Source organism: Apaloderma vittatum, unplaced genomic scaffold (genome assembly GCF_000703405.1).
Source record: "Apaloderma vittatum isolate BGI_N311 unplaced genomic scaffold, ASM70340v1 scaffold5844, whole genome shotgun sequence".
NCBI lineage: Eukaryota > Metazoa > Chordata > Aves > Trogoniformes > Trogonidae > Apaloderma > Apaloderma vittatum.
In genome coordinates, this window is record NW_009714227.1 from 26,268 (window position 1) to 52,909 (window position 26,642).

Here is a 26,642-nt window from a genome sequence, read left to right on the forward strand (position 1 = left end):
ATTTGTGTTCTTTTAGTCCTGTGAATTAATGATCTCAGCTGAATGAGTTAATATGAAGAGGCTGAAACCTGCTTTTTAGTATTTTAAGTGGAAAAATTAGGATATCCAAATTTCTAGCTATTATCCTATATGGAATGAGTTTAAGGTGAATGCTTACACCTCATTCCTGTTATTTACAGGCTGAAATAAAGCTCAGGCCCAGCTTTGGCAAGCCTATCCTGAGGCTATTATATATTATGGCAATGGTGATGGAAGACTACCTCTGCATTTATTTTGCATTAGACACTTCTGTTAGTTACAAAGAGTCAGTCTGAGATGAATGGGCTGGGACACATTCAGATATTTTTAATTGCGTGTAAGGAGCACAACTCTGATGGTTTGCTGTTTACACGACAGATTTGGTTTCTTGTGAATATGGGAATTGGTGTTGCTCAGAGTTAATGGAGTAAGTTCACTTCTAAATTTTGCAGTATGTGGAATGTTCACTCTGTAGAGCTTGACTTTGGACGTAAGAAACCTAAGTCTGCTTTTGAACTGTGTTCTCGTTGGATTTGGACTGTGAGGTTTCTGCATGGTCAGCAATTGCTCAGATCTGGAGCAGATGAGGTACTCTGCAGCACTCATCTGTGTGCATGCTCTTAACCTTCTGTAAACATAAACCAGCATTTAGTAACAGGAGAGATGTCTTGGCTTTAGGTGACGTATCACATCCTTGTCTTTCTAAAGCTCATGTATTTATTTATTTATTAAAGAAAAGGAAATTTCATGTAAAAAATGTTTTAGGTATAATTAAGCATAGTCTGTGTGGTTTGTAAGTAAACTATGTCTAACAAGGTATAATCATACAGTGTCATTGATTTACCGGACAGAAAACTTACCTGCCTTGCAGTATGCCCAGGACTGCCAAATAAGCAATGGTAACTTTTCTCTCTGGAGTTAGGAAGAGAATGTCTTTGCCTTTATAATAAATTTCATTTAAACTTGGATCTAGAAGTGCAAAAAGAATTGTTCATAGTCATAAGCCTTAGAGTGATATTAGTAGGTAGAAATCTTCAAGATACTGCAAGGGTGCTGGGCAATCATTATTTAACACAGTTTGTCTTAAAGGTAAAAACTTCCTATTTTATAGCTTTTATATTTCAATATTATTCTAGCATATTTTACTCTTTAATTCCTGTTCTGAGTGTTCTTTTCAGTGTGAACACTGTCACCTGGTTTATGCTGGGCTTCATCAGACACTACTTAGAAATGCTTGTTGTTTTAATACACAATTTACCAGTGTTTTTCGTCCTTCTGAACTAGGGTCCCCGACCTGCCTTGTTTGTTCCTGAAGTTTCATTTGAATTGCTGGTAAAAAGGCAAATCAAACGTTTAGAAGAACCTAGCTTGCGTTGTGTGGAGCTGGTTCATGAAGAAATGCAGAGGATTATCCAACATTGTAGTAATTACAGTACACAGGTAAAAAGGCTTGTTTTAGAGTTACATTTGTAATTGTTGAGCTTCCTTTCCCCCTCTCACTTCCTAAAAAAATCCTTCAAGTCTCATCACTAAATTTTGGTTTCTTTTTAGGAATTACTGAGGTTTCCTAAATTGCATGATGCCATAGTTGAAGTAGTTACCTGTCTTCTGCGCAGAAGACTTCCTGTCACAAATGAAATGGTAATTTTCCATCTAGTATAAGTTTGCTGAAAAAAGGGCATGTTTTTTGGAGTGTTTCTTGATGCATCTGTTTATTTTCTAATGTCAGGAGCCCAAATTACTAAAGAAATCTTAACTCGTATTTGTTAAATAGCTAGGTATTTAGTAGCTACGCAGTTTGATATAGACATAGAAACCAAAGAGATAGAGGGAACCCTTTTCAGCTTGTTGTCCTGTATGTTTCAATTTCCCAAGAAGAATTTTACTAAAACTTGGATTTAACATCTTCTAGTCTTTCTGATATATTTCTCTCCCTTGTAACAGAAGCTGTCACCTTGTAACAGAAGGTGATGAAAATTAAGTTACAGTCCTTACGCTGTGTGTTTGGGAGATAAAATCAACAGAAAATGTTGGTTTTGCTTATACTGCCCTTTAGCTAGTGAGACCTCAAAATCTAACTTCTAGCTTTGAGTAATTATGTTTTACTACAGAATTCTGCTTCGAGCTGCTTACTGGAGAGAAAACAAAGTGTTTCAGTTATTGACTCTGTGTATGGTTGATATAAAATGCAAAAATTGTTCCGTAGGCTCACTGTCCCCATAGTTGAGCCATCTCTCACTGTTTGAAATGTATGTGGCTTGTGACTGAAGCTTGACTATATAGTTCACTTCAGTACTTTATAGCTTACACTTACTAAATTGCTGAGTATTGTTTATATCTCACTGGAGAGGGGTTAGCTTGATGGCTTCACCAGGTTAAACTGATACAACAGCCAAAACGGCTGAAGGTCTGAATGTGTTGCAATGAATGAATTCCCTTCTTGCTGTCTGGATCAGAACTTTAAATTTGGAGCAGTGAGAACAGCCTTTTGCTACAGACAGTTAAACTGCATTTTCTAGCACTTGTAGGTCATTGCTTGTCACTAGCATTAGATTTACTCACTGAATTTTTGAACTGTCACTGATTTGCATTGCAGGTTCATAATCTAGTGGCCATTGAGTTAGCTTATATCAATACCAAACATCCAGACTTTGCTGATGCCTGTGGTTTAATGAATAACAACATTGAGGTAAAACACATTCTCCTAAAAAGTCTTTTGATTCCTTTAAGTGAGAGCCTTGAAGTGTTTGTTTTTTTAACAATTATTAGTTTATTTCTTTGAAGCACAGTTCTACATTTTGAAGTATAAAAATGTGTGATATATTACAAATGTGGAGTCTATTCTTGTGATCTCTTGATTTATTACATTTATATTGCATATTACATTCAGGAACAGTGATTGATATTTCAGTAAAAACAATTCTGTCTGTATTTCTGTCTAGAAAATAAGATGAACATCTAATTGAATGTTTACTATTAAATGAAATTTTTGGAATAGAAACCTTAAATAGGTAACTGTGAAATACTCTTTAGTGTTGAAGTAACTGCATTTTGTCTCTGATAAATGTATCAATAGCTATAATATTGCTCCCATTCATGGAAGGATAATCCAAGTATTGTTTCCTCTATTTAGGTTTTAATTTCTGCTTCCTTTTGGCATTGTTCTTGAATCTCTGTATCATCACATTTCAATCTCTCTTAAAGACAATTTTCTCCATCAGTCTCCCGTAAATCTCTTAGAATTTCAGTAGTCTTTCTGTTTTTCAAGCCAAGTTTTGATAATATTTATTGCTGTCATCATCCTATAAAAGCAATTGTTCTACAACTGATCTGCTCAATTACTTGTTGCAGTCTGACTTTGTTGCAGTAGCTCATCTACCTGGCTAAGAATTTGCTAATATCCTTGTGTTTCTCTGCTTATCCAATAGATTCTTTTCTAGTGGTGTTCTTTTTTAAAAATGCTTATATTGTCATTTCTGCTCTTTAGTTCTAACCTTTCAACTTCTACACACAAATTTTGTATTGTCTGGATATGCAATTGAATTTACCTTGGTAGACTGCTCTTGAATCTAGTTTAGAAACAGTTGTGATCAAACTGCCATGAGTAAAAAAATTAAAAATTTGTGAAGTTGAACATATGAGATTATGGTATAGTTGTGTTTTACTTAAAGTAGTTATTCCTCAACATTTTTCTGAACAGGACATTGAAATTTTTGAAGAGACAAAGCACGTAAAACATCTTATCCTTATTCAGTGGAGAATCAACTCTTAATTTCAAGAAAAAACAGATCTGTGTTTGTCCCGATTTGCTTTAAATTCTATTTTGCTATGAAGTGAATTTTCCTCCCTCCTTTTGGGCTAATCATAGCTAACCCTCCTGGACAGAAAATCAAATCCTTTTAGATTACTTCGAAGATTTAAAGCTTCATAAGGGCTATGGGGTATCTATGCTGAGCCAAACTGTGTAACTGATCTTGATTTTTAAAAGGCTCTAATTTTGATTATGGAGTGTGTTACAAAAATTTTGCGGAACTTTTTATATTTAGAATTTACTTTTGAGCAGGTAATCAGAGTAATTTTATCTGAATAATCAAGACTTTCCTAGGATCATAGTATGACTACATTACACTGGACAAAATGAAATTACTTGTGTTTGTCCCTAAAATGCAAGTCATCTGTAAAGTATGAATCTTGCCTATGTGTTGATACAGAGTAAGAAATAATTGAGGTCTTGCTGGATTGTTTTTAAAGGAACAAAGGCGTAACAGGTTAGCCCGGGAATTGCCTTCTGCTGTACAACGAGACAAGGTAAGTAAAGGTTGATTTTTATTTATTTATTCATTTAAAATTTAATGCATCCTCCTTTGATCCAATGTAAGTATTCCAAACTTTGATATGCTGCCCTAGTAACAGACTTGGGAGCTTCCAGATATTGACTTCTTTCTTTCAGTTTTGTAAGATAAAAGTGGAATGTTATTTTCTTCTTCCAAAGACACAATTTTTGACAGGTTTTAACTCTGGGATTTTTGAATACTTGCCTATAAATCTGTATTAATATTACACTTATTACTTGAATGCATCTGAGGTAAAGCTTAAAATGCCTTAAAATGTTAAAGATGGAGTCAGAACTTGCATGCTTAAATTTATGGCTGAGACATGCTGATTTCATAGAATCACAGAGTCATAGAATGGCCTAGGTTGGACGGGACCTTGGAGATCAGCTAATCCAACCTCCCTGTCATGGGCAGGGATGACTCTCAACTAGATCAGGTTACTCAAGGCCTCATCCAACTTGGCTTGAATGCCTCCAGGATGGGGGCATCCACAACTTCTCTGGACAATTTATTCCAGAGTCTTGCCACCCTCATACTGAAGAATTTTTTCCTAAGATCCAATCTAAATCTCTTCTCCTTTAACTTAAACCCATTTCCCTTTGTCCTATCCGTGGACACTTGTGTAAAAAGTTCCCCCCCAGCCTTCCTGTAGGTTCTCTTCAGGTATTGCAAGGCAGTTATAATGTCCCCCAGGAGGAGTCTTCTCTTGTCAGAACTGAACAATCCCAGCTCCTGCAGCCTGTCCTTGTAGCAGAGGTGCTCCAGCCCCTGGATCATCTTTGTGGCCCTCCTCTGAACACGCTCCAACAGATCTATGTCCCTCTTATGGTGGGGACACTGAAACTGGATGCAGTATTCCAGGTGGGATCTCAAAAGAGCAGATTAAAGGGGGAGAACCACCTTGATCTGATGGCCACACACTTCTTACTCAGAAGATACACAAGTAATTTATAATATTCAATGTGCCAATGTAGTGACTTGGTGAGATGGGCATGTGCTTTGACTTGGATGGGCATATGCTTTGTTGGGTGAAAACTTGGTTAGATGGCCGAGTCAAAAGAGCTGTGGTCAATAGAGTTAAATCCAGTTGGTGACTGGTCACGAGTGGTGTCCCCCAGGGCTCAGTTCTGGGGCCACTCCTGTTTAACATTTTTATCAATTATTTGGACAAAGGGACAGAGTGCACCCTTAGTAAGTTTGCAGACGACACCAAGGTGACTGGAAGCATTGATCTGCTTGAAGGTAGGGAGGCCCTACAGAGGGATCTAGGTAGGCTGGATCACTGAGCCAAGGCCAATTCCACGAGTTTCAGTAAGGCCAAGTGCCGGGTCCTGCATTTTTGATGACAACAACCCCCAGCAGCGCTACAGGCTTGGGGAGGAATGGCTGGAGAGCTGCCAGGCAGAGAGGGACCTGGGGGTGTTGATGGGCAGCAGCTGAACATGAGCCAGCAGTGTGCCCAGGTGGCCAAGAAGGCCAACGACCTCCTGGCCGGGATCAGGACTGGGGTTGTCAGCAGGAGCAGGGAGGTGATCATGCCCCTGTACTTGGCTTTGGTGAGGCCACACCTCGAGTGCTGTGTGCAGTTTTGGGCCCCTCACTACAAGAAGGACACTGAAGTGCTGGAGAGGGCAGAGACGGGCTAGCAGGCTAGTAAAGGATTTGGAGCATGTGTTGTATGAAGAATGGCTGAGGGATCTGAGGCTGTTTAGCCTGGAGGAGACTGAGGGGAGACCTTATCGCTCTCTACAAGTACTTGAAAGGAGGTTGAAGAGAGGTGGGGTTGGTCTGTTCTCCCCAGTGGCAAGGGATAGGACAGTGGGAAATGGCCTTAAGTTGCACCAGAGGAGGTTCACGTTGGATATTAGGAAGAATTTCTTTACTGAGAGGGTTGACAGGCACAGGAACAGGCTGCTTAGGGAGGTGGCTGAGTCCCCATCCCTGGAGGTGTTTAAGAGCCGGGTAGGTGTTGTGCTGAGGGACATGGTTTAGTGGTGTTGATAGGGCTAGGGAAAGGTTGGACTCGACGATCTTGAAGGTCTCTTCCAGCCAATACTGTTCCATGATTCTATGGTGGTTGTTTTGGGGTTTTTTTGGGTTTTTTTGGTTTTTTTTACAAAGTCACTCTTAAAACTGGTGGAGGTGGCTTTTTCAGTCGATCATGGTAATCCAGTCACGTATTCTGTCTCTGGAGTTTGCTTACTTTAACCAGGTTTTGAGATTAGTTCAATGCCAAGTATGTACATGAGTGGAAGAACCAAGTGTCATGGAAAGCACTTCTTGGCAGTAGAAATGAGTGGTGTGACAATCAGCTGCAATTTTAGACAATTAGGTATTTAATATTATGTGAGGTATTTGGAATCCAGGTATACAGAATATAATTTGAGATCTTTGCAGGTTGTAACAGGAGTTACTACAGCTGAAAGAAATTAGTTCATCAAGTCTGTTAGCTTAAAAAATGAAACAAAGTCCCAGAATGGATTTAATATTACTGCCTTAATCAGTAGAAGCCAGCTGATGGAAGAATTGGAATTTAAGGCAGCTATCTAGAAGTTGCTTTCAGTGGGTTTTGATCCTTTTTTTTAATTGATTTTATATTTATATCATCAGTGTAGGAGCTGAAATGAAATTGAAGGGCAGATAAGCTAAAAGTCTCTTAACTGTCTTAGAGATGCTGATTTTTTTCCTTTTTTTCTGCTTATATTACAGTTTTGCTTTCAAATTCAAAATATTTTCCTCTCTGGATTTTTTAAAGGTGGTAGTAGGTTAAAGTGTTTGAAATTTGCTAGGTAGATTTGCTGGTCTTCAGTTGAATTATGGTGTTTTTCCCCCCTTCCCTGCATTTTTCACCTTCCTTAGTCAACAAAAGCCCCAGGTGCATTGACATCTGCTTCCCAGGAGGCTGTTACTGCTGCTTCTGCTGAGGCTGATGGCAAGGTCTGTCTTGATTTTTCCTATAAGCACTGCATGCACTTTCCTTTTGTGGTGTGCCGCAGATGATACGGAAAGCAGTTTGTATGTGGTGCTCTGTCACTGACCCGGTATGTCCTGCCGAGTACAGGCTAATCGGCATTACTGATTTTAGTTTATGCAGGTAAAGATGGGCCATTAGGTGGCAGCCACTGCTTTCTGTTTGAACTCTCGGGTGCAATATCTATTGTGGTGTGAGTCTGCGGCATAATTTGCCTCAAACTGTCGTCAGTAGTTTGCTTGGTGCATCGGTATTGTAATCCTAAGCGTTCAGCATGGTTGTTAAACTGCATGTTTTTAATGTGTTGACAGTTAAAGGAGGAGGACAGAAGATAAACTAAAAAAACTCACGAGTTTCCTGCTTTCCGTGGGGAATCTTCATAGGGTTCTCTTCAAACTGAACCTCCTGTTTGTTGTTTGACATAGTTGTCCTGTTTATGTTTGTGAAATGTGTTCTGCAGCGGTTTCTTGTGCTTCAGGTGTGCTGTCTCTCATGTTAAAATAACAGCTCATTACTGTAAAGACCTTTTGCTAATTGCTTTCACTAGGGATCAGAAAAGATGGATAGTCACAAGTTTGTGTAGCAGGAGTACCAAGAGGACTCAGGCTTTCAGCTTCATTGCATATGCACGTTCAGCTTCTAGTGCAAAGCTGCCATTTATGTTCTGATTAAAGTAGCTCAAGTCAAAATCTAGTCAGTAGCAGAATTTTAACCATTACTTTCGTTAGAGTTTCAGAAGTTCTGCTATGCTTGCAAACATCAAAAAGAAATCAAGAGCTACCGTGAGGATACTGTTGTGACTTAAGAAGTTGCAGGAAGTTGCTAAATTTGGTTTAATTTTTTTTCTCACAAAACCTGTCCTTTATTAGGTTGGTACATACTCAACACTTCTATTTTTGTGAAAGAAATGTACCTTTTTTTCCAAAACTACTTTGGAGATACAGTAGGCTCCACGGAGAGCCACGGAGAGTGGCATTTTTGCCATTTTGAATAGTTGTCTTGCAATCAGAAATAATATAATGAGGCTTTTCTCATCAGTGGTTCTCTCTTTTTAGCAGAGGTTGATCTGAATTCTTACAGTATGTTTTTTACATCACCTCTGAACAGTTTTGCAATTTTAATAAAATTTCTGACATGCACAGTTTAGCTGGGTTTCCTCCTAAAATGCAGCTGTTGGTGCTCTGTTTGCCATGCTTTGTTTCTGAGGGCTTTTTTTTCTTTTTAGACTCAAGACCAGCTTGTGGCATTTTAATTGTAAACACAAGAGAGAAATTTAGCTTATTTCCTCCTATATCTGAAACAAGACATAGTAGTAGTAGTAGTTCAGAGCCTTGAATGTTTTTTAAAACAGCAATAGATTTCAAAGCACAGGAGTAAATAGAGCGGATACTAGGCTTATGGCAAGGTACAAAGTAAAAATTACCACTGTTCCACATCAACATAAACTAGTGTATTTTAATACCAATTTGACACGTAGTGGATAGCATCTACTAATATTTCTTTTGGCCAGTAATTCCTAATCACAGAATGGTAGGAGTTGGAAGGGACCTCTGGAGATCATTGAGTCCAACCCCCCTGCCAGACCAGGATGCCCTAGGGCAGCCACACAGGAATGCATCCAGACAGGTCTTGAAGGTCTCCAGAGAAGGAGACTCTACAAGCTCTCTGGGCAGCCTGTGCCAGTGCTCTGTCACCCTCACAGTAAAGTTCTTCCTCATGTTGTGGTGGAACTTCCTGTTATCTAGCTTGAATCCATTGCCCTTTGTCCTGATGTTTAAGAGGTGGCTGTTATGTCCTTTTCTGAGATGATCAGTGAGCCACTTCTTTTCTGAAACTTCTCAGACACTCTGATCTTCAGAGATTTTTGTTCTGATTAGATACAAAAATAAACCCTTCTGTAAATTGAGGTTTGGCAGCACAAATATGTTCACAGCTGTGGTGCTTGCAAACATGACTGTGCATATTTTATTAGCTGTTATTGTATGTAGTAACTTCATTTATATTTAAATATAAATAAGTCTTCTAAGAGCTGTGGCTGATCTTCAAAACATGCTTTCAGAATGATCCTAATAGTACAAGTCATGTTGCTTTGGTGGTAAAACCAAATGATTTAGGGAGACCATTCTGTATTTCAGAAGTGATTTGTAGACCCTTAAAATGCTAGGGAGCTTCTCTGTGGGTGGCATTTTCATAACCTTACTGAGAAGAATACAAGTTTTAAAAGCTTTCATTTTACTGGTATATTGTGTCAGCTCTAAGCTGCGAAGGGAGAACAAAGGTGGGGAATGTGAAGAACAAAACAATGGGAATATACACTTGAAAATCTCATTTTTAGTTACTCTTACCTATAACTCTGTAATAGTAGATTTGATGAGATGCTGCTTTGCAGTGCCCAGGTTCTAACTCTCCAATGTCCCTTCATTGTGCTGTTCATGCAGGCTGCTTCTGGAGCAGGAGACGTGGCTCAGGAGCCTGGAACAGGCAACTGGAGAGGAATGCTGAAACCCTCAAAAGTAGAAGAGGTATCGGCAGAAGAAAAATCCAAGCCAGCTCCGGCCCTACCGGCAAGTCCTCAAAAAGGCCATGCTGTAAACCTCTTAGATGTGGTGAGTTAGGAAAGACAAATACCTCCTTTTCATAGGTCAGGCTCTTGAGGGAAGACATCTGCATTCCAGATCTTGTAACTTTACTGCTTATGTACCATGTCTTTGTAAATAATTACTGCTATGGGGATGCGGAGCTCTAACCAGTCTCTTTTGCTTTCCTACTTGCCCAAAACCTTCATCTTTCCCTTCTTCCAGTCCCAGCCTATTGGCTGGGATAACTGGCTTCCTTTCACAAATTCCTGTGCAAGTGAACTCCATGTCTGGATCGATCGCTCTTTGTACAGAGGCAAATGTCAGTTCATGTCTTGACTCGTATTCCTGCTCTTTTTTGCTGAAGCTGACATTTTTATGTTAGAGGAAAAGAATCATTAAAGACAAAAACCACTGGAGTTGGAAATAGATTGAGATCCTTTAAGTGATTGGAGAGCTTAGGTCCTTTAGTGAGCTTTTTAAAAGAAATTTAGTAGTGGTGCCTTCTGACCTTTGCTTCATAGATCTGGATTTTGTTATGTCTCTTAATTTTATTTCTGAAGAATTAGAGGCTTTTTACAAGATAGATTACATCTATCAAACTATCAGGCTAAAAAAGCAAGTTTATTTTACACTCCACAGTGAGAGTTTTATTTACTTATGCAGATGAGCAGAACCAGTAAACTGAAGTTTTTATTTTTTTTACATAGCCTGTACCTGTTGCACGCAAACTTTCTGCCCGTGAGCAACGAGATTGTGAAGTGATTGAACGACTTATTAAGTCTTACTTCCTCATTGTCAGGAAGAACATTCAAGACAGGTACGACAAAACTTCCTAGAAGTGTTTAAGTCATACAAATATTGTGATATCTCAAGAGTCATGTATATAATCTGGTTATTTTATCATGCTCTTATGTTTGTAAGCAGAAAGAAAATGTGATTTATTTTTTGTAGAAGGGACAGCAGCAGTAAAATTTGACCCTTCACAGAATTAAGAAGCCCAAAGAAGCACTCGTTTTCTCTAATGGTTTGAGTTCTGCATTACATTAAGTAAAAGGTTTGATTATTTAAGAAATGCCTGCTTTTCTGGAGGATGCTGCAATGCAGATGGATGATTTGCAGCAAATAACTGGAATGGAACTCTTAATTGCTGTGTAGCCCTGACAGAACTGAGCTATGCCATCCAGTTATTTCAAATGGGAAAGTCAAACAGGAACTACTGCTGCGAAGTTTTCTAGTAGTTAACTATAAGGATGGAAATAGCATAAAAATGATGTTTCTACTGTATTAACTATGGAAAATGACTTAAAAGTTTTCCTTAATTTTTTTTTGTAGTGAAGAATGATGTAAAGCTTTGCTCCGCTTAAGCTTTTGTGAAAAGACCTAACTTCTGTTCTATGTATCTATATATACTAGGAAATTTGGGGAGAAATGGGGGAATTCTCAATATAATTTTTAGTATTTCATCACACGAAATTACTTTGTTCACCTTAATTTTACTACAGTATTAGCACTGGTAGTGTTACCTCCTTGTGTACTCTAAACAAACCCTTCTTATTTGTTGCAGTAAATATGTGCACATAACCAAAAAAAAGGCTATCTCAAAAATTATAAATTTGATGTATTAGGGAATTTTCACCTAGTTCAGAAATATTTTTAGGAAATACCTCTTGAAAATGGTCCTGCTGTCCATCCCTTATAATATATGCAAAACTAATTTGGGCTCTTACTTGGATGGTTTGGATGGTATCTGTACCCACACAGCTTTGAATCTGCATTTTGAGTTGCTTTCACTCTTAGCCAAGTGAAATAAGCCAATTCCCAAATATTCTAGGCTTCTTTCTTAAGCTCTTCTTTTGCTAGAACTTGCACTGTATTGGCTTGAAAGAGAATGTAAATTGAATTATTTGAGTGCTAAGAGATCTATATGGTCTCATCATGATTTCCCAGAAATCTTCCCACAACTGGCTAGTAAAAAAACATAAAGCAGCAGAACGTAGTTAAAAAATTCCCAGCCAAACTTGGAAGTATGATTCAGAAAGCTCAGATATATTGATGGATCTTGGTTGATCTTGGGTCTGACTGTGTGGACTGGCATGGTCCTTGTCAAGTTAATTCTGCAGCAGCAGTTGGAGCGTTTTAATCTGCCTTGATTTAGGTTTAGGGCTATGAGGACATCAGAAAAGTGACGTGGCCACTAGTTAATGAGTCAGAACTGATGATAGATGAACTCAAAAGTCCACACTAATTGCAACATATTGCTGCAAAAAATGACACCAACAATGTTATCCAAACTAGCATGGTTTATTTCTGACTTGGAAATAACCATCAGTATTTTTACTGTCAGTTACTGTCACTCTGATGAAATAACCTGAGGTGCACTCATTGGATTTCAAGTCCACACTAGTTGCAACATATTGCTGCAAAAAAATGACACCAACAATGTTATCCAAACTAACATGGTTTACTTCTGACTTGGAAATGACCATCAGTATTTTTACTGCCAGTTACTGCCACTCTAATGAAATAACCTGAGGTGCACTCATTGGATTTTTGATCCTGTGTTTATATGCCCAGATTTTTGTACTCCATTATTATGATGATGTGATTTTGTTGATATGCATGTAAATATTTCCCCCTGCTTTTTTCCAAATAGTACTGCTACACATACTCTAAGTCCTCAAGAAAATCAGGTTCAGCTAGATTCAACATCCAGATTTTTGTACTCCATTAGTATGATGATGTGATTCACGCATGTGAATATTTTCCCCCACTTTTTTCCGAAGAGTACTGCTACACATATTCTAAGTACTCAAGAAAATCAGGTTCAGCTAGATTCAACATTTCAAATTCTTTTCAGGAAGCCTGGGGATATGGAAATCAGAGCTAAGATAGTGTTTTCTTTCAGGAGTTTTAGCCAGCATAGAGCTGAAAATTTAAAAATTTTGCTCTACAGTTTCTGTAGTGTCTTTCTGATGGATTGTTCTTGACCAGCATAGAGCTGAAAAATTAAAAATTTTGCTCTGTAGATTCTGTAGTGTCTTTCTGATGGATTGTTCTTGATTCTTATCGATTGCTGCCTGCCTCCATTCTAGACAAATATATTTTTCACACTTAAACTCCATTTGCAGTTTTAAATTGCCCTCACATGATGCTCTCTGATACCAGAAATAATGTGGTCCCATGCTCGAACAGTGATCCTGTTTTCAGTTTGTCTGCTAAGATTCAATATATGAATTCTTTCTTTGCCTCTTTCCTTTCTCATTCATGCATTAAGATTGGTTCTAGGGTTGAAATACTTAGTTTTTTGTCATGCCTAACACAGTGGAGACTCAAGTGAGCAAAGTAATTTATTCTTATTTTTTACACCATATATATATATTAATGTTCTTTACAATGCAGCTATCCTAGGTTTAGAAGAAACTGAACAGCTCTTAAACTGCAAATACACTGCATTTATTTGAGAGAGAGTGAGAGAAAGGTTTTATTTATGGTAGTGGTAAATTTCCTGGTAGTTAGAGCCAAGGTTGTATGTAGCCATGTGCTCGCACCATGCATTTTTCAATCTAGAACAGCCCTGGGTTTGAATAATTCTGAAGAAACAATCTGTGTGCTTGCAGTGTGCCAAAGGCAGTGATGCATTTTCTGGTGAACCACGTGAAAGACACTCTTCAGAGTGAGCTGGTGGGCCAGCTGTATAAATCCTTGTTGTTGGATGAGCTTCTGACGGAATCCGAGGACATGGCACAGCGCAGAAAAGAGGCAGCTGACATGCTAAAGGTATTAAAAAGTTCAGGAGCTCGTGGAAGTAGTTAATTAAATTGAAACCATATAAATGTGAGATTTTTGGAAGACTTGCCTGTCTTTTTAGTTTGCTGCTTTTTAGGAGGAGCCCAGTGTATTACTTCTAGAGGAATTAAGAGCAGTATGTGACCACAACTGTAGACTGAGTAGTCAGGAAGAGGTGACTTAAACTATATTTTGGGCAGCAGAAGCTCTAATCTGGTGTTATTTTCAGTAATATACTTGGCTTTAATAATCTGCTTTTATTTAACTTTATAGCGCTCAGCAGTTCTCCTTTGGAGATTAAGCTTAGAGTGTTGAGTGCCATTCATGTGTGCTTCACCCAGAACCTCCTGGCCAATGCCAGGTGTATCTAGACTGTAACCTAAAATCATAGAATGCATTGTGTTGGAATGCATCTTTGAATGTCATCTAGTCCAACTCCGCTGCAGCGAGCAGGGACATCTGCAACTAGATCAGGTTGCTCAGAGCCCCATCCAGCCTGACCTTGAATGTCTCCAGGGATGGGGCTTCCATCACCTCTGTGGGCAACCTGTGCCAGTGTCTCACCACCCTCACAGAAAAGAACATCTTCCTAACATCTAACCTAAATCTACCCTGCTCTAGTTTAAAACCATTGCCCCTAGTCCTATCACTATTACCCACAGTAAAACAGTCCCTCCAGCTTTCCTGTAGGCCCCCTGCAGGCACTGGAAGGCCACTACATGCAGTCTTACTATAATATGAACAGTGGGAACGTTGGGGCTCACTTATGGCCACCTCTGTATCTGTATGCCAGCGCATTTGTGACATGTCTGTGTTACTCTTTGCTTCCTCATTGTTCAGTTAGGTGATGTACTAATGTCCACATCAGCTGCAGCAGAAATACGCTGATTTGGATTGAACTGCATAGAAAACAAGTCCCCCTGCCAGCTCAGGTCACTGGAGAAGTAGCAAGAGGCGCCCCTCTCTCGCATGCAGCGTGGTCAGACAGGGTGTGTTTGTGAGATGGGATACCCTGAGATACCCTGTAGCAAGTTTAATCTTTTCTATTAGGTGTTCCATATTTGAGTGAGGGGAACTGTTGACATTTATTTTTACAGGGCCAAGCTCATAGCTCAGATTTCCCTCAACTGAAGTAGCTTTCAGTAATGATGTTCTGAGCTTTTAAATTTGCAAAGTTTTAGCAGGCTTGACTGTAATGAGTGCATCAAAATGCTAAAGGTGATAGAAAATAGATACAAACTGTACCTGTTAATTGAAGGAAGGTGCAAAGCATTAAAACCGTGTGGTGAAAAAGTGTGCCCTTCTTGAGAATTTATTTAGAAATACAAAATGTGTTCCCAATAGCCCCTATGTTTGTCTTACTGCATATGTAAAAGGTGCTCAGAACAGTGACAGTGAGCTATTTCTGCTTCTAACTGGAAGTTCAGTTTTCAATTAATATTTAATTCTTATCTCTCTAGAGAAATGATTTAATTGTATCTATGCTAAGTTTTACCATTACCTTTTGCTTTGCTGGATTTTCCACTTGCCTAATCTTTTGAAGGTGGAAGGCTTCAGAGTTGTTGAACAATGTCGTCACAGGTTTTTATCGCTCAATTTGTAATGAAAATTAGTAGCTTTAATTTGATTTTTAACATCGCGCTGCCTAGGCTGCTGCTGTAATATCTTGGAGAAATCTCTTTAGAAAAATGAAATAACTTTGGCTTCTCTGTCCTTCCACGTGTAGGCCCTGCAGCGAGCCAGTCAGATCATTGCAGAGATCCGTGAGACCCATCTTTGGTGAAGACTGTACCGGCCACACTATTTATATGCATTGGAGGTTACATTGACTTGAAAATTGCTAGGCATGGTATACGGAGTAGAATTTTTATTTATGAACTCTTATCTGTGTACTGCAACCGTGTAAATCTGCTCATGTAAAGACAGTTGGTTTGATTTGCAAATGGAAAAAATACGCTGTATTTTGCAAAATAAGTCGTATTTAATCCACATAATAAACGGCTCTCAGTGTTTCCTTACCAGCTTTCTGGTGCAAATTAAAGCAGACCAAGTCTACTGTCTCAGTGACAGCCTCATTTGAACTTGGGGAAAAAAAACAGCATTAAAGTTCCAGTGCCTGACTTGCTTAACAGGTTGCCTGTGATTAAGATGGACGGTGTAGTCTTGTGGCATAGTTTTAAGCTGCTTTTACAGTAGAAGTTTAAATACTGTGAAGAGAAGAGAGCACCGAGTATTTTCGTTCATGAATAATATTGCATGCACTATGACAGATGGAGGTCTCAATTTTATAGCACAGTAGAGATGTCTACCGTATTACTATGTATGTGTGTCCCCATTTCTTCCCCCGCCCCCCAAATGTTTAAAGTGCAGACAAAACTTGGGACTTCATTTAATGGAGTATCTATCGTTTAGGAGGCATTAGCCTGGAGCTTGCGAACAATAACAGCCTACCAAAAAGTGGGTGCAAAGATATTCATGTGCACTGGACCTTGTGTGTGTAAATGTTGGGGATTATAACCAGGTACAAGAACATCTTCCCCTTCCTGTCCCCTGGGACCAAGCCCCTGGACCATCTGGTAGTAAATTTGTTCTGGCAGAACTGAAAAATAAAAATGGATTTCAAAACTGTTATGGGATAGTAAGTGTTTCTTTTAAAAACAGATTAAGCCAGCCAGGGAGAAGGGGATCCCCACAACTTCTTCCAAATTCTGGAATGTATGACAGAGTGAAAGTAAGTCTGTGGGATTGGAATATTTATACCAGAGATTACAGTTGTGTTTGAGGAAATTTTACTGTGCTGTAAGTAGCTTTTTTATTTTATTTTTATTTTAAGGACAATCCTAAAATTAGGGAATTTTAGGTTGAAAAGTAAGTTGATGAGTTATTCTCATTATAGTTTATACAGGTAAATATTGATCACACTAGCCTTTAAAAAGTAAACATTTTTCATTTTTATGAGTAAAATTTAAACGCCAGCCAGCACACTTGCATGTACTTTGTAAGCAGATTCACTTTTTTGTATAAAGTAAAAATGGTTACTATGGTGTTGCTCATATTTTGTATCTTTAACACAACTTGCATGAGAAAGAGGATGCTACTGTTAGCATCCGTGGCTTGCTTTTATGATATTGGGCCAGTATAGTCAAGTTTTTATTACCTTGTTCAGTTCCTTCCCCATTTCATCAGTTAGCAGAAATGAAATTCTTTTTGTAAGCTGCTAAAGATTGTATATTTAAAAACTGTTAAGACCTCAGTTTACAAGACAGTCTTGTTTAAAAATGTTTTCTTGTGGTAATCTTCAGTTTGATACCAATACGAGCACAAGGAGTTAGGTCTGACAGAGGCAGCTTTTAGGTATTTTACGCATGATCTGAAATAGTTCATGCAGATCACAGAATTATATTCTGTAGTTTTAAACAGCCTAAAATGTCATGATGTGTGAATTACATGTAATGAATACAAAGGAAGTAATTTTAACTTCTTCCCTTGTACCCAGGAATGGTAGTTCTCCGATTTAAGAAATGTGACTGTAGTGAAGTACAAGCCACTTCTCAGATCAATTTTGGTGAACGGTGAAAGCTTTTAATAGTTTTTGTCAAAATCGTTACATTTCTGTTTGGAATGCACTTGACACCTCTCTCCCTTTTACTTTTGCAAGGTAAAGCCGTCCATAAAGTGAACTGCTACCTAAGCTTTAACTCTCGAAGTTCAGGCAGTCTCTTGTGAAGCAATATTCTGACTTGTAAAGTTCTGAAATGCTGCACAAAGCAAATGAATCTGCAAGTGATAACTGGCTCTGTAATGTCATGTGAAATTTCCACAGTGTTAATTTGTGGTTTTTGGAATGTTATGACTTTTTTTGTTTGTTTTAAGTTTCACAAAAATTTTCCATTTGGTAATGTTCGAGTGCCAAGAAATGAACTTGATTTGTAATCATTAATGCAAGTCTTTAAAAATCCATGCTGTAACAATCCTGTTATTAAATAAACAGATAAAACACAAAATTAATTATCCCAGAAATAAAGTTTTGAACTGACTTGTAGTTCAGGTGGAAGGACATCTATGCTCGTAAAGGAATGTAAGTACCTAGATTTGTACAGCCTTATGTATGTTTGCACTTGCCCTCATGCAATTCTACAGTTAGTTCCTATGTAGTTGCGTAACAGTATAGACAGGCTGCTAGTGGCTATTAATGGTTTTTCAACAATCTGCAGCTGGAAATTGAACAAAAGTACTTAAAATGCTACTGTTACTGCCACCATTAAAAGACGTTATGGGAAAACAATGGAAGAAAGCCTAATGATGGCAGCAACTGAAAAATTCCCAGATTAGACTCATGGTTTACAAATGTCTTCTAGTTGACCTCCTTTCATTTAAGCTCAAAATACTTTTGTCATCAATGCACAAATTTCAGCTAACTTAAAATACCTTCCTATCCAGTGAAACACACAGTCGCGGGGGAGAAAAATCACTATAACTAAATTTAGCTTAATAAATGTTTGACATTAATACCTGACCTATGTGTGGTACTACTGTAAATAAAGCATATCCCCATGTGAACAGTTTGTCAATAAAATTACTTGGTTTCTTTAGTAGTCAGTTTCAAATTCACTTACTGGACTAGATGGCTGAGGCGGGTGTTTGTGTGCTTCAAAGTGTATCCTGAAGGAAACATAACAAAACTTGCATAGAACTTGCCTTTTCTCTGTGCTTCATGGAGGATTGTCTTGGAAGGATGCCAGATTGGATATGGCAAAATCAGGTCCCTGCTCTAGGGAACACAGGAGGGGAAGCAATTTGCCAGTCTGTTGTGCTTCTGTTGGTAACCTGAATTATCTTGAGTAGTACTCCTTTTTTTTCCCCAGTTAAGTCCTTTATCTATGAGATCAATTGCTAGCTAGTGTTTTCTGTAGATACTGAAGATCTCAAATCCATCTACTTTTTAACTTGTTGCTAGTTAAACTCTGTGCTCTGAGGTGAGAGCTAGATGATTAATACTTCAAAGTTTAAGAGAAAAACAAAGTAGAACACCTCAATATGGTTTTATGCTCAGTGACACTGTTTAAACTAGTGAGGTTGTGTTCCTGTTCCACCCTTTAAGTTCACGTGCTGCACACCTTTTCACCTTTTACCTCTTCATTGCTAGCTCCCACGATGTTAAATCTGAGTCCTCCAGTTTTTGCTGTCCCCAGATGCTGTAAAAGTAATCTGGCCCAAATAATTACTGCACTTCCAAATCACACCTTTGTAGACATATTTTTAGTTACTGCTGGTTTACATTTGGACGAGCTATGTCTCTGATTACCTGAACATACCTGTTTTGCAGTATATGAGAAATGAGGCCAAGCTTAGGAGGAATACTCAAAGGTTTTTTTGTCATCCTTGATTCTTAGCCTGTGTTCAAGCGCTCAGTTGTGATACCTTGTGCAGTCATGAAAAGTAGTGCTTGTGTCCAGCTGTTCCTGTGGAAAGAGTCAGGGAAGGGCTAGGAGTGGTTCAAAAGGAAGCACAGACTAAATTTCTAGGAGTTTTTGGATCTTATTAAAAAATGTGTATGCAAAGGATTTAATTCCCTTTTTTATTTTGTATTTGTAAAAAAATAACATCCCTTTAATACTTGAGCAAAGTGCATACTAATGCTTTTTTAAAAACAAGATTAATTTGTGGATATATGTGCATCATTTGAGGATGAAGGAAAAAAGGCAGGATCAGATATGAAACATCACTTAACTCTGTTCCTATGAGTTTATTTCCTGCAACCAGAAAGTAACTGTAAAATCTGATCTGTTGTATTTATCTTGTGGCTAACACGGGTGTGTACTGATGTATTTTGTTCCCAGGTGCATGTTTCTGTATTGCTCTAGTGCTTCTGCCATTTAAGGAAGAAGGCAGCTATATTAAGTCAATGAACTTAACTTTCCCTTCCCTTCTTCTACCCTTTTCATGTCAAAACTGATTTTTCCTTCATAGGCTTGCTCTAGGATTGTGCTGATCTTTACTGCAACTTGTTGGCAAAGAAACAAGCAACACAAACTGGTCCTGAAAGCTAACAGGTTATGTAGAGCTTTTTTAAGGTAGGAATGACTCAACTACTTTTTATTTTTCATTAAAAATTAGGGTAAAGATACTTCATTATCAGGCAGGTAAGTGGGATTTAGAAACTGAAATTAATGCTAGTAACTTCATGTAGTGAGCTACTGAAAGTGCTACCATATTACAGTTTAATAATCCAGAGAAATTGTGATGTCTAAGCAGCAAGCCACTATAGTTTATTGCTGCTGAAATCTTGATTGACAGTGCAAAGAATACCAACATTCAGTTGATCACCCTCAAGTTAAAAAAAACCAACCCACCTCAAGAAAATAGAAACTCCCCACCCAACTATAGAATATCTGAGTTCTTGAGACTTACTAACATCTCCCTGCTCTTCTCGTAGGTTGGGTCATTTCAAAACAGCTGAAATGTAAGAGATGGTGATGAATTACCACATTCCTGTAGCTAAGATTAAGGCCTCTCCCCTTGTGGCTGCTGTGACTGCAAAACTATGTGGTCTAGGAATTTCACGGGTGAGGAGGTGATTCTCCCTGGTCTAAGAGTGAGGATTACCCTAAACCTTCAAAACAACACTGCAAGCCCACACCCAAAGCAATCAATCACCTCATGAATCACACTGAGGGTTTCTTATGTGTTTGCACTGAGAATCACTTAATAAAAAGATTCTGAGCCACTCGGTTACATCCAAGTCATTCAAATACAGGTTTGTACTACGAATAGTCTTGGTAACCACATGTGAGTTGTGTTGTTCAGGTGGCCTAGCTCTTAAGTGCTGTGGCACCTATATTGTCTAAATAACCCAATCCCAAACCCCACCATGGGAGGGGACTTTAGCAAGGGGGTTTACTCTGTGCTTATTGGATTCCTGGTGTGTAGGCAGCTGGTGGCTAGTAATAAAAAAAGGGGTGGTATTTCAGGTAAATAAAACAATACTAGCTTGATATTGCTCTTCTGCCAACTCTTGAAGTACATTCTCACTTTCATACTATCTCTGCAAGAAAATGAGGAAACTGTGCTCCCAAATGTTGTCTAATCCATAAGCAGTAGGATCACTTTCTGCACTTTCAAGAAATGCCACTTTTGCATATTCACCCTATCTGAAAGATCCAACTTCTTTATGTGCAAAAGCACAATAGTTTCCCTCTTGTGTTTCCTGGTCCAGGTACCTTTGTGCTGCTGCTATTCATCCACAACTCCTAGGCATCTAAAATGGAAAAAGCTTTCATGTCCATGCTTCAAGTCTTCTGGTATAATATACTATCTTGCAACTGACTGTAGAGCCCACAGAACTAAGTGCCAGAATATATCTGCAACAAAGATTGCAGATAGCACAGATGCATCCACAGAATGAGCGTCACCCGCATTCTAAGTCACAGTACAAAGAAGACATAAAATAGATTCATCAGGTGGATTTAAAATTTGAAAGGCTCTATATTTATGTAACATGCCCCCCCACCCCATAACTAAAAAGAAGCTTACATATTAGGGCTTAATTATTTTACTCATTTATTGTCCGTCTTTTTTGCAGCTTCCTTTGAACCAAACCTATTCAGAAAAAAAATGTTGATCGCTGGTTGGTTGTCCTTACCCACTTACACAGGTTTCACTGTTAGGATGAAGTCAAACCGGAGAGCAGTTTGATTCTTAAGTCATTCTCTGTAGGAAGTACTGGTTTTGACTATGCTTTTGCTCATCTTGCTGTGCATTATGCGGTACAGTACCTGGCCACTGTTCTTCTGAAACAGAGAAGACTGTTAAAGGAGAGGAAAAGCATCTCCATCTTTGGACTTGGAAATTAATCTTTTCATCTTCTTGTGCATATCCTCTTACAAATGGTGCTTTGAATAAGGCAGAGTATCTAAAAAATCTCTTCAGTGGTATAACTTAACTGCCTTTATTTGAATTCTGCTGGTATATTTTCAGAATGGTACTACAATACCGGGCAGTCTGAGAGCTGCATAGCATTGAACAGTACAGATCCATCTTCAAGCAATAAACTTGAAATGATACGTTGTTTTATGGAGTCATTCTGTTTTCACAACTGCAGCCATTTTATAATGTAGTAATTTTTCTTTCCAATCCTAAGCAATGATACTCCATTTTTGAGAATATGCTGTCCGAGAATAAGAACAGTCTCAGGATTAGTTACTCGAATCCCATTTATTGAAACTCCACCAGCTGTAATTTTCTGGTACCTTAAAAGAAACAAACAAAAAATCAAACCTAATAACTAGTAATTGCAAGAAGTGGCTATTTATTGCTGTTAAGTAGTTTAAGTTCAGTTAAGGTGGGTTGTTCTTTTCTTTCTGGATCCATAATTGAATAGATTTTAATTCTTTTGCACTTTACTTTCAGTCTAGGTCAAGAGTGAGTAAGATTAACCTTAGCCTCTACGACTCACATTCTTCCCAAGAGGTATAAGGAAACTTAGGCTGTTGCCTTAGACTGTCCCTTTATCACATGTAGATTTTACACAAGAACAGCCCAATCAAATAGAAACAGGCTAGCTATCTACATACCAGCATTAAAAAAGAGGGGAGAAGGTGAACTCATTCAATTTTGAGATGAAAGTGTAGGGTAATGCAGTCTCATTTTTGAGTTGTCCTAACTGGGCAACTTTGGAAAGCATAGCACTACAACTTGTTTACACGAGGTATTGCCAAAGAACACAGGTGATAACATACCCACTAGGTCCATCTAGAATGGCATTTGCTTTGCGACATAAGTCAAGAACATTCATTCCAGGTTCAAGCATCAATTCAACTGAAGGAGCTTGTCTAAAAAGTTCCTGTAACTCTTGGTCAGACATAGCTTCCAGTGCCTCCACACTGCTGTAATAAAGGGCCTTAGTACACCTGTGAGAACAAAGATCATTCAAAATGCAGTGCTAATCTCATCTTCACACAAAGTACTGCTCATCAGATTCCCCTCCCCATCTTCTCCTGATGGGCGACATAGTAACAGAAATACTTTTAATTGCTACCCGCTGAACTGCAATTTTTAAAATATTGTCCATGTGTTTTTAAGTCTACAGAATTACTACACTTTTTTTCTTCTAACAGCTGAGCGACAATTAACTACATGAAAATAGTCCCTGAAAAGCTACAGGTAACTATCATTGAATAAATCTGAAAGAAAACTGCTTGACAAATCAAACTTCACCTCTTGGCAGATTCTAGCCCCTCTCTACCATGAACAAATTTGGTAACTTCTGCAGCAAGTCGTTTCTGAGGGCCCCACTTTTCAGGTTCTTTAGCATGCATTTCCATGATGTGGTCAATCTCCTCAAGAGGAAGGAAGGTGAAGAGTTTCAGGTATCTATGAGCAGAGAGGAAAAAAAATAATCTACATAGCCATCATTACAGATTTCCTGCCTTTGTCATTCAAACTTCATTAACTACATTAAAATGACTCTTAAGTCAGTTTAAGAAATCTGTATTACGGATACTCTGTCCTTTCGAACAACTCTTTTGGTTTTATCCACATGCTTCAGCTTACCAGGATAACTGATATTTTATTAAATATTCTGCTTAGGGTAATGTCTTCAGACGTAAGATAGTGTGAGATGCTTTTATGAAGCTTGTACTGCAATCAAAAACTGCATTTTCTCTTGAAATATTTACAGGATTTATTGCCACTGTGTGTCAACTAACAAGGCATACTCTTAGTAGCTGCACAATACACTAACAGGAAATACCACTGCCAGTCTGTGGTGGTCATGGGACAGAAGTATGCTATGCATGAGTATCTCAGAAAGTCTCCTGGTTTGAGCTAAACAGAACCAGTTCTGTCAAGTGATTTTTACTTCTCAGCTGCACTTCCTGAAATGAGCAGCATGTTTTTGCAGACAGTGCCTGCTATTAGCAGTTATAACACCTGATGCTCACAGGTACTGCCTGGGACTGGGATGCAGAAAGGCTTTTGTTGATACTTATCGCTATAGTGACCAAGGCCACTGCTGGCGCTTGTGTGCCACACTGGGGGTGCTGGGAAGTAAGAGGGGTCACAAGGAAGTAAAACGTTGCACCTCCAGTGAGTTACAAACAGGACAAGTGATCAACAAGAGTATTCTATTCCATATATGTCATATTCAGTATAAAACTGAGGGATTATGAGGGTTTAGGTCATCTTCCTCTCTCTTTTTCTGCAATGGCTGGCATCCAGGGAGGACTCTGTCTGATCTTCTGCCTTTGATACCGATACTGAGTTCCCGGATCCGGCTCCCTGCTGCTGCTGAGCCTGGGGCTTCCCCAGTGCTACCTGCTCTGCAGTATCAGTGGGGATTGCTAGCAGGGGGAGGGGGGAGGAGTCAGGTTCGATATTGCATTTGTGTGTGTGTATGTATATATATATATATTTTACTATTTTAATTATTTCATTTGTTAAAACTGTCTTTTTTTTTTCCCAATCTGTAAATCTCTCTGCTTCATTCCCTTTTTCTTCCCCTTTGTGGAGGGAGAGGGGTTTAGAGAGTCTCTGTCCACATTTAGTGGCCAGCCAAGATTATTTAGTGGACAGCAAGATTATTTAGGATAATGAAGTGTATCTGGATCCCTCATACTAAATAAAAGCCTGTGGTAATTAATATCTATTAAACTGCAGTTGCTCACCAATCAGCAGGAGAAATTTCATTCAATACTGTGATGTTACGGTACTGAAACTAACATACCTCATAAGATAAAGTCACGCCACCGGCAGAACAAAATGCATTACTTGTGTGTTCATCCACATTCTAATTTTATGATGCATATTCCAGGTTCCGCTATCCTGTGTACTCAGGAACCAGTCATGCCCGTTTATTTAATGAACATACAGTTATAATTAACGTATACTTCTACATGGAGCTTGGGTTGCACATATTCAAGTGGAACAGAGACAACAGTTAGGATCACATTTTATAAACAATGACAAAAGGCAAGCTGAATTAAAATGACTTACTTTTCAACTATGTTATCTTGTTGTCTGACAAAAAACTGATAGAGCTCAAATGGAGAAGTCTTGTCTCTGTTTAGCCAAACTGCATTGCCAGCAGTCTTTCCCAGCTTATCTCCAGTTGTACTGGTTATAAGCGGTACGGTAATTCCAAACACATCTGTCCCTGTCATCCTGAGAAAGAGAAGTCACTGCATTTTAAAAAAATAAATCAATTATAGTATCATATCTTGGTAAAGCTGACTAAAATACAAGCATTCTATAAGATTCTATCCTTGATATAAAGTACTTAAATGAGACAGGGGTCAAGGGGCAAAAGATGCCAGACACTATTTTTTAAGAGTGCTTTGGAAAAAATCAAACCCCTGAACTTAAAAACTTAAGTTTTGTTGTGCGCAACAAAGAACTGCACATACTTTAAATAAGTAGTTTCAGGAGCAACAGCACTAGCAAATTCAAGTGCCTTGTATGTTTTGTCTTCTGCTCTGAGCGCTACAAGCTGCTTGTGTGGCTGGGACACTTGTAAGTCTTCTGTGCTGATTCTCTAATAGTCATCTAATAGTCAAGCACATACTGAAGTAGAAGTATTGCCATGTTCTCGCTGATTTGCTTGTGTACTTCTGTGAATTTTGTAAGCCTCACACCAAATTTGCTGGCTAAGCAAAAGCTTATCATCATTAGGTTTCATTTCTTCTCCCGGAAACGAAACAAAACCTGATGATTTCATTCAGGTTTCACTCACCTGATGAAATGATCAGGTTTCGTTTTATTTCCGGCAGAAGAAACAAAACTATCTTTACCACAACTGTCTCCACTTGGTTGTGATTACACTAGAACATGTTTGCCAGCAGGCCCGCCTTGGTTTTGTCCCACGTTTCAGGATACTTAATTTTGTTTCCTGGATTCACTAATAAAAGAACCCATCCAGGGTAGATTTAGACTCATAAGAAATCTTTTAACACTAGGGTGGTGAAACACTGGAACAGGTTGCCCAGGGAGATGGAAGAAGCCCCATCCCTGGGAACATCCACGGTCAGGTTAGTCAGGGCTCTGAGCAACATGATCTAGTTGAAGATGTCCCTGCTGGCTGCAGGGCAGTTGGACTGGTCTTTTTGCCTGACAGAAAGGGACCTGGGGGTGCTGGTACACAGCACCTGTGGACTAGAGGCAATTGTTCCACTGTACTCGGCACTGGTGAGGCCACATCTCGAGTACTGCATTCAATTTTGGGGACCACAGTATCAGAAAAACACTAAGGTGCTGGAGAGGGTCCAGAGAAGGGTGACAAAACTGGTGAAGGGTCTCAAGAACAAGTCTTGCGAGTAATGGCTAAGTGACTTGGGGTTGTTTAGTCTGAAGAGGAGGAGGCTGAGGGGAGACCTTGCTGCTCTCTGAAGGGAGGTTGTAGAGAGGTGAGTGTTGGTCTCCTCACAAATTACAATTAATAGGACAGGAGGAAATTGCCTCAAATTGCTCCATGGGAGGTTTAGGTTAGACATTAAGAAAAACTTCTACACTGAAGGGGTTCTCAAATACTTGAATGGGCTGCTCAGGGAAGTGCTTTATCACCATTCTTGGATGTATGTAAAAGCCAGCTAGATATGGTGCTCAGGGGCATGGCACAGCCAAGGCTGGGCTGTGTGCAGGCTCATCTGAGCTTCAGCTATTTTAGTCGTCCTGGAGGACTTCAGTAATATGGCTGTCCTTGATCTTGAAGGTTTTTTCCTACCACAATGATTCTGTGGTTCTAGATGGCCTGTAAAGGTCCCCTCCCACCCAAAACATTCTACAATTTCATGGAAAAGGCTCAAAACCAGGGCCAAAACAGGCCAGGCTCATGGTCAGGACAATCAGTTCTTCTCAAGCCCCACACTTCTGTGTAATGCCAACTCTCCCAAGGGCGACTGCTGCTCCCGGGTCCTTTAGGGGCTGTCCACCACGAAGCTGCCCAGCCAGCCTCAGGACACG

General features: G+C 39.0%; 2 protein-coding genes across 2 annotated transcripts in view; one reads left to right on the forward strand and one right to left on the reverse strand.

Moving 5' to 3' along the window:
* DNM1L (dynamin 1-like) overlaps positions 1–16,295 on the forward strand; it is a gene marked incomplete at its 5' end in the record, with an annotated part of 39,210 nt that extends 22,915 nt beyond the window's left edge. The window contains 9 exons of the mRNA XM_009868658.1: positions 1,303–1,458; positions 1,570–1,659; positions 2,615–2,707; positions 4,270–4,326; positions 7,212–7,289; positions 9,762–9,929; positions 10,610–10,719; positions 13,520–13,679; positions 15,415–16,295. Coding sequence (XP_009866960.1) covers positions 1,303–1,458; positions 1,570–1,659; positions 2,615–2,707; positions 4,270–4,326; positions 7,212–7,289; positions 9,762–9,929; positions 10,610–10,719; positions 13,520–13,679; positions 15,415–15,471 — 969 coding nt within the window. The remainder of the gene's footprint in view (positions 1–1,302; positions 1,459–1,569; positions 1,660–2,614; positions 2,708–4,269; positions 4,327–7,211; positions 7,290–9,761; positions 9,930–10,609; positions 10,720–13,519; positions 13,680–15,414) is intronic.
* A 5,335-nt stretch (positions 16,296–21,630) lies between these two features.
* On the reverse strand, positions 21,631–24,851 carry YARS2 (tyrosyl-tRNA synthetase 2, mitochondrial). Its single transcript, XM_009868657.1, has 4 exons — positions 24,681–24,851; positions 22,905–23,060; positions 22,427–22,597; positions 21,631–21,937 (listed from the first exon to the last, which is right to left on the reverse strand). Exons 1-4 carry the CDS (start codon positions 24,845–24,847, stop codon positions 21,778–21,780), a joined length of 654 nt encoding a protein of 217 aa, XP_009866959.1. The 5' UTR covers positions 24,848–24,851; the 3' UTR covers positions 21,631–21,777.
* Positions 24,852–26,642: the final 1,791 nt, after the last annotated feature.